We start from the raw sequence: 12665 nt of genomic DNA on the forward strand, positions 1-12665 counted from the left end.
ATCAAGTTCTTCTGTGTATTCTTGCCACCTCTTCTTAATATCTTCTGCTTCTGTTAGGTCCATACCATTTCTGTCCTTTATCAAGCCCATCTTTGCATGAAATGTTCCTGTGTTACCTCTAATTTTCTTGAAGAGATCTCGAGTCTTTCCCATTCTGTTGTTTTCCTCTGAATACATTAAATTATCATCACTCCTTCACATTTGCTGAGAATCTCATGTCTAGGATGAAGTAATCAACTAACTCAGTTGTCTCGCATAATCCCACTGAGACTTCACTTTCTCCCAGGTGTGTTCATAAATCCTAGGTTTTTAAGAAAGATGGCTAGGATTATTCCCTCCCTCTCCTATGACGTTCTGAGCTTTTGTCATTTCCAACCTTAACTGTAAACAACTTCTTTCACAAATAGGTTACCTAATTGTGACCTAATGCCTGTACTCAGATCCAGCCCGCATGATGTTCCCATCCCCAGTGACTTGAATATTGGCTCAGAGAAAACTGCCCAAAATTCTAGCCCCAGAAATTTCAGGATGACCTTCTAAACTTCTCTGGCTCTTAGGCCTCTAACCTCTCGAATCCCATGATCTTTTTTCACTCTCAGTTAGTTCAGCTATGCACTCAAGTTTGAATGTTTACCACTTGGCAGTTTCTTTGGGCCTTGAAGTTTCCAGGCCCCCAGATAAGAATTAACATTCCTAACCAATATATATTCTTGGGATTCAGCCCTTCCAAACTGACCCTGAGATCCTTCTGGATATCTCTTCAGAAACTTGCTCATGAAAATGCAATTTGACAATGACAGTCAAATTCTCTCTTCGTATCCCCTCTTATTCCACTTTCCCAGCATTGCCTGTGAGGTGTTGTTTCCAATTGTGAAGCCAGGTTCATGAACACTCATTGGGTTTGTTGTTGTTTGTTTCTCTTAGGATTTGTCCGTCTGGCTGGAGGGGCTGGACCCTGCTCAGGGCGAGTAGAAGTGCATTCTGGAGAAGCCTGGATCCCAGTATCTGATGGAAACTTCACACTCCCCACTGCCCAGGTCATCTGTGCAGAGCTGGGGTGTGGCAAGGCTGTGTCTGTCCTGGGACAAGTACCCTTCAGAGAGTCCGATGGCCAGGTCTGGGCTGAAGAGTTCAGGTGTGACGGGGAGGAGCCTGAGCTCCGGGTCTGCCCCAGAGTGCCCTGTCCATGGGGCACTTGTCACCACAGTGGAGCTGCTCAGGTTGTCTGTTCAGGTGAGATGCACGTCAGGATTTAGCCTCTGTGTACACTCACTTCAAGCTAAACAAGAAATACGATTTTTCTGAAATCCTGTCTGTTTCTATCAGTGTACACAGATGTCCGGCTCGTGACAAACGGCTCCTCTCAGTGTGAGGGGCAGGTGGAGATGAACATTTCTGGACAATGGAGAGCGCTCTGTGCCTCCCACTGGAGTCTGGCCAATGCCAATGTTGTCTGTCGTCAGCTCGGCTGTGGAGTCGCCATCTCCACCCCAAACGGAGCAGAAGGAAGTGATCAACTCTGGAAAGCCCGATTTCACTGCTCAGGGACTGAGTCCTTCCTGTGGAAATGCCCTGTGACTGCCCTGGGTGATCCTGACTGTTCCCATGGCAATAGGGCCTCTGTGATCTGCTCAGGTAAGAGAGGGAAGGACTGCTACACCTAGGATGCTCCTGGAGTGAAATTTCCCCAGAGCAGAGAGTAAGGGAAAACAGGCTTAAAAAGGAAGATATTCTGTGAAATGTTTAATCTTGTTACTGAACTTGGGTTTCAGCTGCTCATTACTCAAGAATCCAACACTGAGACACAAGTGTGGGGTAAAACTAAAGACAGCTTTGTTGTGGAAACCAGCAGTTCTGGGGAGACAGAGGACTAATGTACCAAAGAACCAGCTCCTTCTTGCTGATCAGGGGTGAATGTTTTTAAATGGGAATATCAAGAGTTCACAGGTGGAATCAGGGACAGGTTACCTGCAGAATAGCACAGCTAGCTCCGACAGTCATGTTGGAATAGATATGATCAGTGTCACCTTTATTGTTTGAATTACAGTTAATCATCAGTTCTAGTGTTGGTCTGTTCCCATTTCCTTGAGGCCGATCTTGGAATTGTGTAAGGCGAAGATTACGAACTTCCCTGTTGGCGCAGATGGTAAAGAACCTGCCTGCAATGCAAGAGTCTTGGGTTTGATCCCTGGGTTGGGAAGATCCCCTGGAGAAGGAAATGGCACCCCACTAGTCAGGTCATCATGTAATTGATTGCTACCACTGTTTGGGATTTCTGTATCTGCAAAATAGCTCAAAAGATATGGCTCAGAATGTTATCTATAGCCCATGAGAAGGAACTAAAGGTCCTTGAATTTGTTTAGGGCTAAACTATTATTATTTTGTCTTATTTGACTGTTTTCCTTTGTTTCTGATTTTTTTTTTCATTTCTGTGATCAAATTTATTCTTTAGCCAGGATTTTCTACAAACAGAGGCAGGTGGAGGACATGAGGATGGTCTGTCCTGAGAAGGCTCTGTAAGGTCCTGCTCCATAGCATTCTCATTGTTCACTCATTTTTTTCAGGAGAAAGAAGTGCTAAGAAATGCTAAGAAGTGGTATGTCAGGGAAAGAAAGACCTAGATGAATACTATTTTTTATGAAACATTATTATTTAAGGATAATAATAGAGAACAAAGTACAAACAATAAGTGTACACCTAAGTCATGTTCCCCAACCCAGATCTACAAAGAGAACGTTCACAGCACCACAGAATCACTATTGCCTCCCAAAAGCCGTGTCCTCCTCCTCTCCAGGGAAGACTGCCTACCTAAGACTTGTACTGCCATAGAATATTTTCTCAGTTTTTGAACTTTATGTAAAACCATACAGTATGTTTTCTTTTGTGTTTATTTCTTTGACTCCAAACTGTGTTGAGATTCACTCATCATGTTGTTTATGGCAACATTTCATTCATTTTTATTATTATAGAGTATGCCTTTGGATGATCACATGACCATGCGTTGACCCATTCAACTAATGGCAGAGATTTGAGTTTATTTCCAGTTTTTGACTATTACAAATACAATGGTGCAAATTATCATGATGATGACTTTTGGCAAAAGTATTTATTATGATTTTTGTGTGTTTTGTTTTTGGTCTTATATTTTTATTTTCTTAATGGTATGCTGTACTTCAAAGAGCCAAGTTACTCATCTTAGGTTTGACTCATCAACTTTTTTCTGTCCATGTAGTGCTCTTTCAGTCAGTCAGTTCCATTCAATCACTCAGTCATGTCTGACTCTTTGCAACCCCATGGACTGCAGCATGCCAACCTTTCCTGTCCTTCACCATCTCCCGGATTTTGGTCAAGCTCATATCCATTGAGTCAGTGAAGCCATCCAGTCATCTGATTCTCTGTCGTCTCCTTCTCCTCCTGCCTTCAATCTTTCTCAGCTTCAGGGTCTTTTCCAATGAGTCAGTTCTTCCCATCATGTAGCCAAAGTATTGGAGCTTCAGCTTCAGCATCAGTTCTTCCAATGAATATTCAGGACTGATTTCCTTTAGGATTGACTGGTTGGACCTCCTTGCATTCCAAGGGACTGTCAAGAGTCTTCTCCAACACCGCAATTCAAAGGCATCAATTATTCAGCATTCCGCTTTCTTTCCAACTCTCACATCCATACATGATTACTGGAAAAATCATAGCTTTGACTAGATGGGCCTTTGTCAGTAATGTCTCTGCTTTTTGATATGTTGACTAGATTGGTCATAGCTTTTCTTTCAAGCAGCAAGCATCTTTTAATTTCATGGCTGTAGACATAATCTATAGTGATTTTGGAGCCCAAGAAAATAAAGTCTGTCCGTTTTCCAATCGTTTTGCCATGAAGTGATGGGACCAGATGCCATGTTATTAGTTCTTTGAATGTTGAGTTTTAAGCCAACAGTTTCACTCTCCTCTTTCAGTTTCATCAAGAGGCTCTTTAATATCTGCTCACTTTCTGCCGTAAGGGTGGTGTCATCTGCATATCTGAGCTTATTGATATTTCTCCCAGCAATCTTGACTTCAGTTTGTGCTTCATGCAGCCCAGCACTTCGCATGATGTACTCTGCATATAAGTTAAATAAGCAGAGTGACAATATACAGGCTTGACGTACTTCTGTCTCAGTTTTGAACTAGTCCACTGATCCAGTCCCTAGAATGCCTTATATTCCTCTAATGAACTTTGTCTCCTCCAAAATTATAAAAACGTTCTCTGAGAGTATCTCACAGAATTGTAATTACTTTTTTTTTTTTGCATATAATTGTACATTGCTTCTAGGATTGACATCTGTGTAGGATAAGAGTCAAGTGTCCTGTTTTCATATGGGTATCCAGTTGACCCAAAATCTTTTTCTGAACAGACTATTCCCCGCTGCAGTGCCACATTTGTGATAAGCGAAAGGGCGCATATGTCTGAATACATTTTTTAGACTCTCTATTCTGTTCCACTGTATCCTTTGTCTCTCCTTGCACCTGTACCACATTTTCTTAATTATTGTAATTTTACAGTAAGTGTTGAACCTTCCCTGGTGTCTCAGAGAGTAAAGAATTTGCCTGCAAGGCAGGAGACCTGGGTTTGATCCCTGGGTTGGAAAGATCCCCTGAGAAGGGCATGGCAACCCACTCCAGTATTCTTGCCTGGAGAATCCCCGTGGACAGAGGAGCCTGGCATGCTACAGTCTATGGGGTCACAAAGAGTTGGACACGACTGAGTGACTAAGCACACATAGTAAGTCTGGGTAACTTCAATTTAAAGAAGTTATGTTGTTGTTTTTCTTGCCAACTGCTTTGGTCAGTCTTGGTTTTTTATTTTGTATATATTATTGAGCAGAAGCTCCAATACTTTGGCCACCTGATGCGAAGAGCTGACTCACTAGAAAAGACCCTGATACTAGGAAAGACTGAAGGCAGGAGGAGAAGGGGATGACAGAGGATGAGATGGTTGGATGGCATCACTGACTCAGAGGACATGAGTTTGAGCAAGCTCCAGGAGTTGGTGATAGACAGGGAAGCCTGGTGTGCTGCAGTCCTTGGGGTCACAAAGAGTCAGACACGACTAAGTGACTGAACAGCAATGTAAATTTTAAATCAGCTTGCCATATTTCAGACATACAAAAGCACAAGGGAATTTGATTGAGGTTAGATTTAATCTGTATATAAATTTGAGAATGACTGACTTTGACAACATTGAGTTTCCCAATTCATTGACAAAATATATCCCTTCATTCAGTTAGGTCTTGACTTTCTCTCAGATGTTTTGCACATCTTTAACTAGGTTTTCTCTTAGGCATTTTATGGGTTTGATGTTATTAGTATTTCCTTTAGTGAAGGTTTTCTAGGAATGAATTCTCTCTGAACTTTACCTGGATTCCCCAAATGTTGGATTAGTATTTTGCTTTAATCCTTCTTTCTTTCTTTTCTCTCTCTCTCTTGCTCTAGTTGTCCCTTTCTCTCCTTATTTGTCCCTCTCCTGCCCTCTTTTTCCCTGACTATGTAAAATCTTTCTGGATTAGGTTGCAGACAAGATGCTCCTTTATCCCTCCCTCCCAACAACAACAAAAATTCTTCTGGGAATTTTTTTTTACATAACCACAGTTCAGTTAAACCTTTAGAGATGTCAGTCCCAGATGACATCTAGATGCAACCACATGAGAAACCCCAAAGATAGAACTGCTAAGTTGAGTCTTTCCCAACTTACTGACCCAGGAAATCATGAGCAAAATTAAAAATTAAATTCCTTCAACTACTAAGTTTGAGGGGAACTTTTGTCATATAGCATTGTTAACCAGGCACTTACCATAGGACCAGCATTTCTAAATAGAGGAATATTTATCCTCTGATTTTCCATTTTACTGTTTCTACTTTATGTTGATCTAATGTGCTGATACACTCATTCTCTAGTTCCTAATTTCAGCTGTTAACTTTTTCAGCTGTAGAATTTTCTTTTTCTTCTTTTTTTTACAGGCAGTTTTCTTTTATTCTGTGTTTGTCTGTATTTTTCAAAATTTAATCCTATGCATACCCCACTATTATTAGAGAAAAATAATAAACACTCTTTTCATTTGTTTTTGTTATCATTTCTCTGCCAAGATACACATCGTGTTAATTCTTTGTGCACTTTAATCATGGCTATTCAAATTCTCTGTCAGACTATAAAACTCTTAGAGGAAAACATAGGCAGAACATTCTTTGATATAAGTTGCAACAAGATCTTTTTGATCAAATTCCTAAAGAAAATAAAAACAAAAAAATAGGATCTAATTAAACTTAGAAGCTTTCACATATCAAAGGAAACCATAAACAGAACAAAAAGACAACTCTCAGAATGGGAGACAATATTTGCAAATGAAGTAATTAACAAGGGTTAATCTTCAAAATACACAAACAACTCAATCAACAAACCAAACAATCCAATGAAGAAATGGGAAAAAGACCTAAACAGACATTTTTTCCAGATATACAGATGGCTAACAAAGAAATCATTAATAATTAGAGAGATGCAAGTCAAAACTACAGGCAGGTAACACTTCACACCAGTTAGAATGTCTGGCATTAAAAAAATCCACAAATAAATGCTGGAGAGGATGTGCAGAAAGGGAATCCTCCTACATATGAGTATGTAAATTGGTACAACTACTGTGAGTTGCCATGCCATCCTCCAGGGGACATTCCAATCCAAGGATCAAAGCCAGGTCTCCCACATTGCAGGTGGATTCTTTACTGTCTGAGCCACCAGACTTAGAAGCCCTACACTATTCATGCTAAGTATAAAATAGATATTGCTTGGAGAATCCCATAGACATGGAGCCTGATGGGCTACAGTCCATAGTGTCACAGAGTCAGACACGACTGAAGTGTCTTAGCATGCATGCACACGGAAATAGATAAATAATAACATTTTTATAGCACAGGGAACTCTACTCAGTGTTCTGTGGTGACCTAGTTTAGTTCAGTTCAGTTCAGTTCAGTCGCTCAGTAGTGTCCGACTCTGCGACCCCATGAATTGCAGCACGCCAGGCCTCCCTGTCCATCACCAACTCCCGGAGTTCTCTCAGACTCGCGTCCATAAAGTCAGTGATGCCATCCAGCCATCTCATCTTCTGTTGTCCCCTTCTTCTCCTGCCCCCCAATCCCTTCCAGCATCAAAGTCTTCTCCAATGAGTCAACTCTTCGCATGAGGTGGCCAAAGTACTGGAGTTTCAGCTTTAGCATCATTCCTTCCAAAGAAATCCCAGGGTTGATCTCCTTCAGAATGGACTGGTTAGATCTCCTTCCAGTCCAAGGGACTCTCAAGAGTCTTCTCCAACACCACAGTTCAAAAGCATCAATTCTTTGGCGCTCAGCCTTCTTCACAGTCCAACTCTCACATCCATACATGGCCACAGGAAAAACCATAGCCTTGACTAGACAGAAGTTAGTTGGCAAAGTAATGTCTCTGCTTTTGAATATATTATCTAGGTTGGTCATAACTTTTCTTCCAAGGAGTAAGCGTCTTTTAATTTCATGGCTGCAATCACCATCTGCAGTGATTTTGGAGCCCCCCAAAATAAAGTCTGACACTGTTTCTACTGTTTTCCCATCTATTTCCCATGAAGTGATGGGAACGGATGCCATGATCTTTGTTTTCTGAATGTTGAGCTTTAAGCCAACTTTTAACTGCCTTCTTTTACTTTCATCAAGAGGCTTTTTAGTTCCTCTTCACTTTCTGCCATAAGAGTGGTATCATCTGCATATCTGAGGTTATTGATATTTCTCCCGGCAATCTTGATTCCAGCTTGCATTTCTTCCAGTCCAGCGTTTCTCATGATGTACTCTGCATAGAAATTAAATAAGCAGGGTGACAATATACAGCCTGGACGTACTCCCTTTCCTATTTGGAACCAGTCTGTTGTTCCATGTCCAGTTCTAACTGTTGCTTCCTGACCTGCATACAGATTTCTCAAGAGGCAGGTCAGGTGTTCTGGTATTCCAATCTCTTTCAGAATTTTCCACAAATAGGAAGTAAATCCAAGAAAGAGGGGATATGTGTTTTTTTTTTTTTGTATGTGTGTGTGTGTGTGTGTGTGTGTGTGTGTATATATATATATATATATATATATATATATATAAATAGATAGATATAGTTGTTGTTTAGTCGCTGAGTTGTGTCTGACTCTTTTGTGACCTCATGGACTGCCATGCTCCTTTATCCATAGGAATTCCTAGGCAAGAATGCTGGAGTGAATTGCCATTTCTTTCTCCAAAGGCTCTTCCCAACCCAGGGATGGAACCCCAGTCTCCTGTTTGGCAGGCAGATTCTTTACCACAGAGTCACCTGGGAAGCCCATATGTATGTGTATAACCTACTAAATTTGCTGAACAGCAGAAGCTACCACAACATGGTAAAGCAATTATACTCAAATAAACATTAATACAATTGAATAAAATAAATTCTCTGTCAGGTAACTTCAAGAGCCAAATTCCCTGGGAAATTTTTTAATGTTTCTTTTTGCTCTGGTGTTCCATGAGATCTCTTTTATATCCATATTATTAAAACCACAAACATTGTAGATAAATAATTGCACAACTCCTTCAGAAACGCTTTTGTTTTGCTTCTTCTATTTAGGGGTGGATTAAGGACAGAATAACTTGTTTAACTCATTCTTAGGGCAAAGCTTGGCTTAAAACAAGAATCGTACCATTGTCAGGACCAGGGCTCTTCCTGGAGAAAGGGAACACTAAGATTCTGGTAACTACCAGTATGTTCCAGCTTTCATCTCAGCTCCATCACTAGGTCACTATTTTTTTTTTTTTCTTTTGAACTTTCTACTTTGTATCGGGGTATAGCTGATTAACAATGTTGTTATAGTTTCAGGTGAAGAGTCAAGGACTCGGCTATACATATACATGGATCCATTTCCCCCCAAACTTCCCTCCCCTCCTGAAAGTTATTTAATTTAACTGACTTTCCTGTTCTTTAACCCTCCCAACCTTCTAATCATCGCTGTTTCTTCAGGAAACCAGACCCAGGTGCTGCCCCAGTGCGACCACTTTGTGTCTGAACCAGCAGGATCTGCGGCCTCAGAGGAGAGCGCCCCCTACTGCTCAGGTGAGGGTCCCACGGGACAGAAGACCCTTCTCATTCCCAGGGTCACCTCCCCATTGTCCCATTTCTCTCTCCTCAGACAGCAGGCAGCTCCGCCTGGTGGACGGGGGCGGTCCCTGCGCCGGGAGAGTGGAGATCCTTGACCAGGGCTCCTGGGGCACCATCTGTGATGACGGCTGGGACCTGGACGATGCCCGCGTGGTGTGCAGGCAGCTGGGCTGTGGAGAAGCCCTCAATGCCACGGGGTCTGCTCACTTTGGGGCAGGATCAGGGCCCATCTGGCTGGACGACCTGAACTGCACAGGAAAGGAGTCCCACGTGTGGAGGTGCCCTTCCCGGGGCTGGGGGCGGCACGACTGCAGACACAAGGAGGACGCGGGGGTCATCTGCTCAGGTCAGCGCTGCACACTGTCCACAGGCTGGGGGAGGGGTGGGGCCCTGGAGGACGGGGGTCTGAGCCCTGAGGGAGAGATGCTGAAAGGACCAGAGAAGGAGGCTTCCTCCCGTGGAGCCTGTCTTCCCAGCAGAGGGGAAGACGGGGTGCTTTCACTGCCTCCTGCAGCAGCTGAGATTCTGGTGCTTTCTTCTCAGTAGTGTTTCCTGGCAGAGCCTTTTCTCACAGTTTTTCTTGAAATCAGGGCTCACCCTTCTGGTACATAGAGTAGAGAAGTCTTAAAGCCACTGTGCTAGTTTTTGTTTGTTCTATAACAAATTGCTACGTTGTTAGTGGTTTAAAACAACATATTTATTTCCTTACACTTCTCTAGCTTAGATGTCCAGCAGGGATCTCACTGGACTGTGATAAAAGTTTCCGTAGGGCCACGTCACTTCTGATCCTCTGGGAAAGAATCTATTTCCTGTCTTTTCAAGCTTCTAGAAGCTGCCTGCCTTCCTTCACTCATTACCCCCTTCTGTTCATCGACCAGCAATGCTCCACCTCTCTGACCATTATCCATATTCAGATCTCCCTCTAACTAGAATGAGGAAAAGGATTCCACTTTAAAGGTTAGTGAGTCTAAGAATGTGATTAGACTGTGCTCAGGAGGTTAATCCACCATATTTCAGGTGACTCTTACCATCCCAAGGACCATACCTTAATCACATATGTAAAGTCCCTTTTGCAAGATAAGGAAACACAGACACAGCTTCCATGTAGACATTTGTGGATCCATTATTCTATCTGCCTCCACACTGTTCACATCACATCCCTTTCATACCCTCTCTTGGATGTTTTGTCAGGAAGCAGGAGTCAGCTCCCTCTCCCTGCAGGTGTCCAGGTTGGTCTTCCTTTCAGTTCATATCTACTACATCATGATAGTAGAAATATTTAGAAAGACAGTCAGAAATGGAAAAAGTCAGGTGAAGAGGAGACAAGTTTCACTCTGGTCATCTAATGGATTTGCTTCCTCAGCTGTGTCACAGATGAATGTTCACAATTTTGGGGAGAGAGGAAGACCCAGAGCACTGAGTGGGGTGCTCACTGTGTCCTGTCTCCTCCTTTTCGATCTTAGAGTTCCTGGCCCTCAGGATGGTGAGCGAGGACCAGCAGTGTGCTGGGTGGCTGGAAGTTTTCTACAACGGGACCTGGGGCAGTGTCTGCCGCAGCCCCATGGATGATGTCACCGTGTCCATCATCTGCAGACAGCTTGGCTGTGGGGACAGCGGAAGTCTCAACACCTCTGTTGGTCTCAGGGAAGGTTCTAGACCCCAGTGGGTAGATTTAATTCAGTGTCGGAAAACTGATACCTCCCTCTGGCAGTGTCCTTCTGGCCCGTGGAAATTCAGTTCATGCTCTCCAAAGGAGGAAGCCTACATCTCCTGTGCAGGTGACTTATGTCTGTTTCTGTGTCTTTCCCAACTCTGTGGGATGCTATTAGTGAGATTTGATATTTTAAAGTCTAAGTGATGGGTTTAAGTTGAGTTCATAAAATGAAGTTTGGATGGAGCTAATTTAATCTACATGTTCCAAACTTGCTTTCTTAAAATTTTAATTAATATAATTAATACAACATTATATTTTTTGCTGTGTACAACATAATGCTTATATGTTTGTGTGTACTGATAAATGATCACTACAGTAAGTTAGTTATGTCTCTATATATGGATCCATATATATATAGATCCATATATACGGATCCATATATATAGTTAAATATTTTTCTTACATGATGAGAATCTTTAAGATGTATTTTCTTGCCATCTTTCAAATAGACAACACAGTATTCACTATAGTCACCATTCTGTATGTTGTATCTCTTTACCTATTAATTTTATAGTTCAAATGTATACCTTTTGATTACCTTTGCATGCACCAAATCCCCCACCTCTGGCAGCCACCAACTACTCAGCATCTCTGAACTTGCTTTTTGTTTTAATATTACACATATAAATGAGATTACATGGTATATTTCTTTCTCTGTCTGATTTGTTTCACTTAACCTAATGCCCTCAAGGTCCATCCATGTTGTTGCAACTGGCAAGATTTTCTTCTTTTTTATGGGTGGATATAAGTCTATATTACATTTTCTTTATCCATTCATCAGGGAAGACTTACATTGTTTGACTCATATATATTGCTATAAAATACTAAAAGGTAATACTGTTAAAGTGCTGCAGTCAATACATCAGCACATTTGAAAGATTCATCAGTGGCCACAGGACTGGAGAAGGTCAGTTTTAATTTCAATCTCAAAGAAGGGCAATGCCAATGAATGGTCAGACTGCCTCACAATTGTGCTCATTTCACATGCTAGCAAGGTTATGCTCAAAGTCTTTCAAGCTAGGCTTCAGCAGTAAGTGAACTGAGAACTTCTGAAACGTACAAGCTGGGTTTAGAAAAGGCAGAGAAACCAGAGATCAAATTGCCAACGCTTGTTGGATCATAGAGTAAGCCAGAGAATTCCAGAAAAACATCTGCTTCATTGACTACATAAAGCCTTTGAGCATGTGGATCACAATGAACTGTGAAAAATTCTTAAAGAGATGAGAATACCAGAGCACCTTACCTGCCTGCTGAGAAACCTGTATGCAGATCAAAAAGCAGCAGTTGGAACTGGACATGAAACAACCGACTGGTTCTACATTGGGAAAAGAGTTCGTCAAGGCTGTATATTGTCACCCTGTTTATTTAACTTATATGCAGAGAACATCATAGGAAATGCCAGGCTGGATGAATTACAAGCTGGAATCAAGATTGCTGTGAGATATATCAACAACCTCAGATACACAGATGCTACCACTCTAATGGCAGAAAGCAAAGTGGAACTAAAGAGCCTGTCATTGAGGGTTAAAGAGGAGAGTGAAAAAGCTGGCTTACAGCTCAACATTCAACATTCTAAAAACTAAGATCATCAGCACTTCTTGGCAAATAAAAGGGGAGAAAGTGGAAACAGTGACAGATTTTCTTTTCTTGGACTCCCAAATCACTGCTGACGGTGACTGCAGCCATGAGATTAAAAGAGGCTTGCTCCTCTGTGACAAACCTAGACAAGGTATTAAAAAGAGACATCACTTTGCTGACAAAGGTCCATACGGTCAAAGCTATATTTTTTCCAGTAGT

The 12665-nt window shown here is 41.9% G+C and overlaps 1 protein-coding gene across 1 annotated transcript in view; it reads left to right on the forward strand.

Moving 5' to 3' along the window:
- The window catches only part of EM4C (EM4c protein), a 53450-nt gene that overhangs the window by 29176 nt on the left and 11609 nt on the right, over positions 1–12665 (forward strand). Inside the window, exons 9-13 of the mRNA XM_060413455.1 lie at positions 925–1233; positions 1327–1635; positions 9017–9109; positions 9186–9500; positions 10618–10932. Coding sequence (XP_060269438.1) covers positions 925–1233; positions 1327–1635; positions 9017–9109; positions 9186–9500; positions 10618–10932 — 1341 coding nt within the window. The remainder of the gene's footprint in view (positions 1–924; positions 1234–1326; positions 1636–9016; positions 9110–9185; positions 9501–10617; positions 10933–12665) is intronic.

This window comes from Ovis aries, chromosome 3 (assembly GCF_016772045.2).
Source record: "Ovis aries strain OAR_USU_Benz2616 breed Rambouillet chromosome 3, ARS-UI_Ramb_v3.0, whole genome shotgun sequence".
In the NCBI taxonomy this organism is placed as follows: domain Eukaryota; kingdom Metazoa; phylum Chordata; class Mammalia; order Artiodactyla; family Bovidae; genus Ovis; species Ovis aries.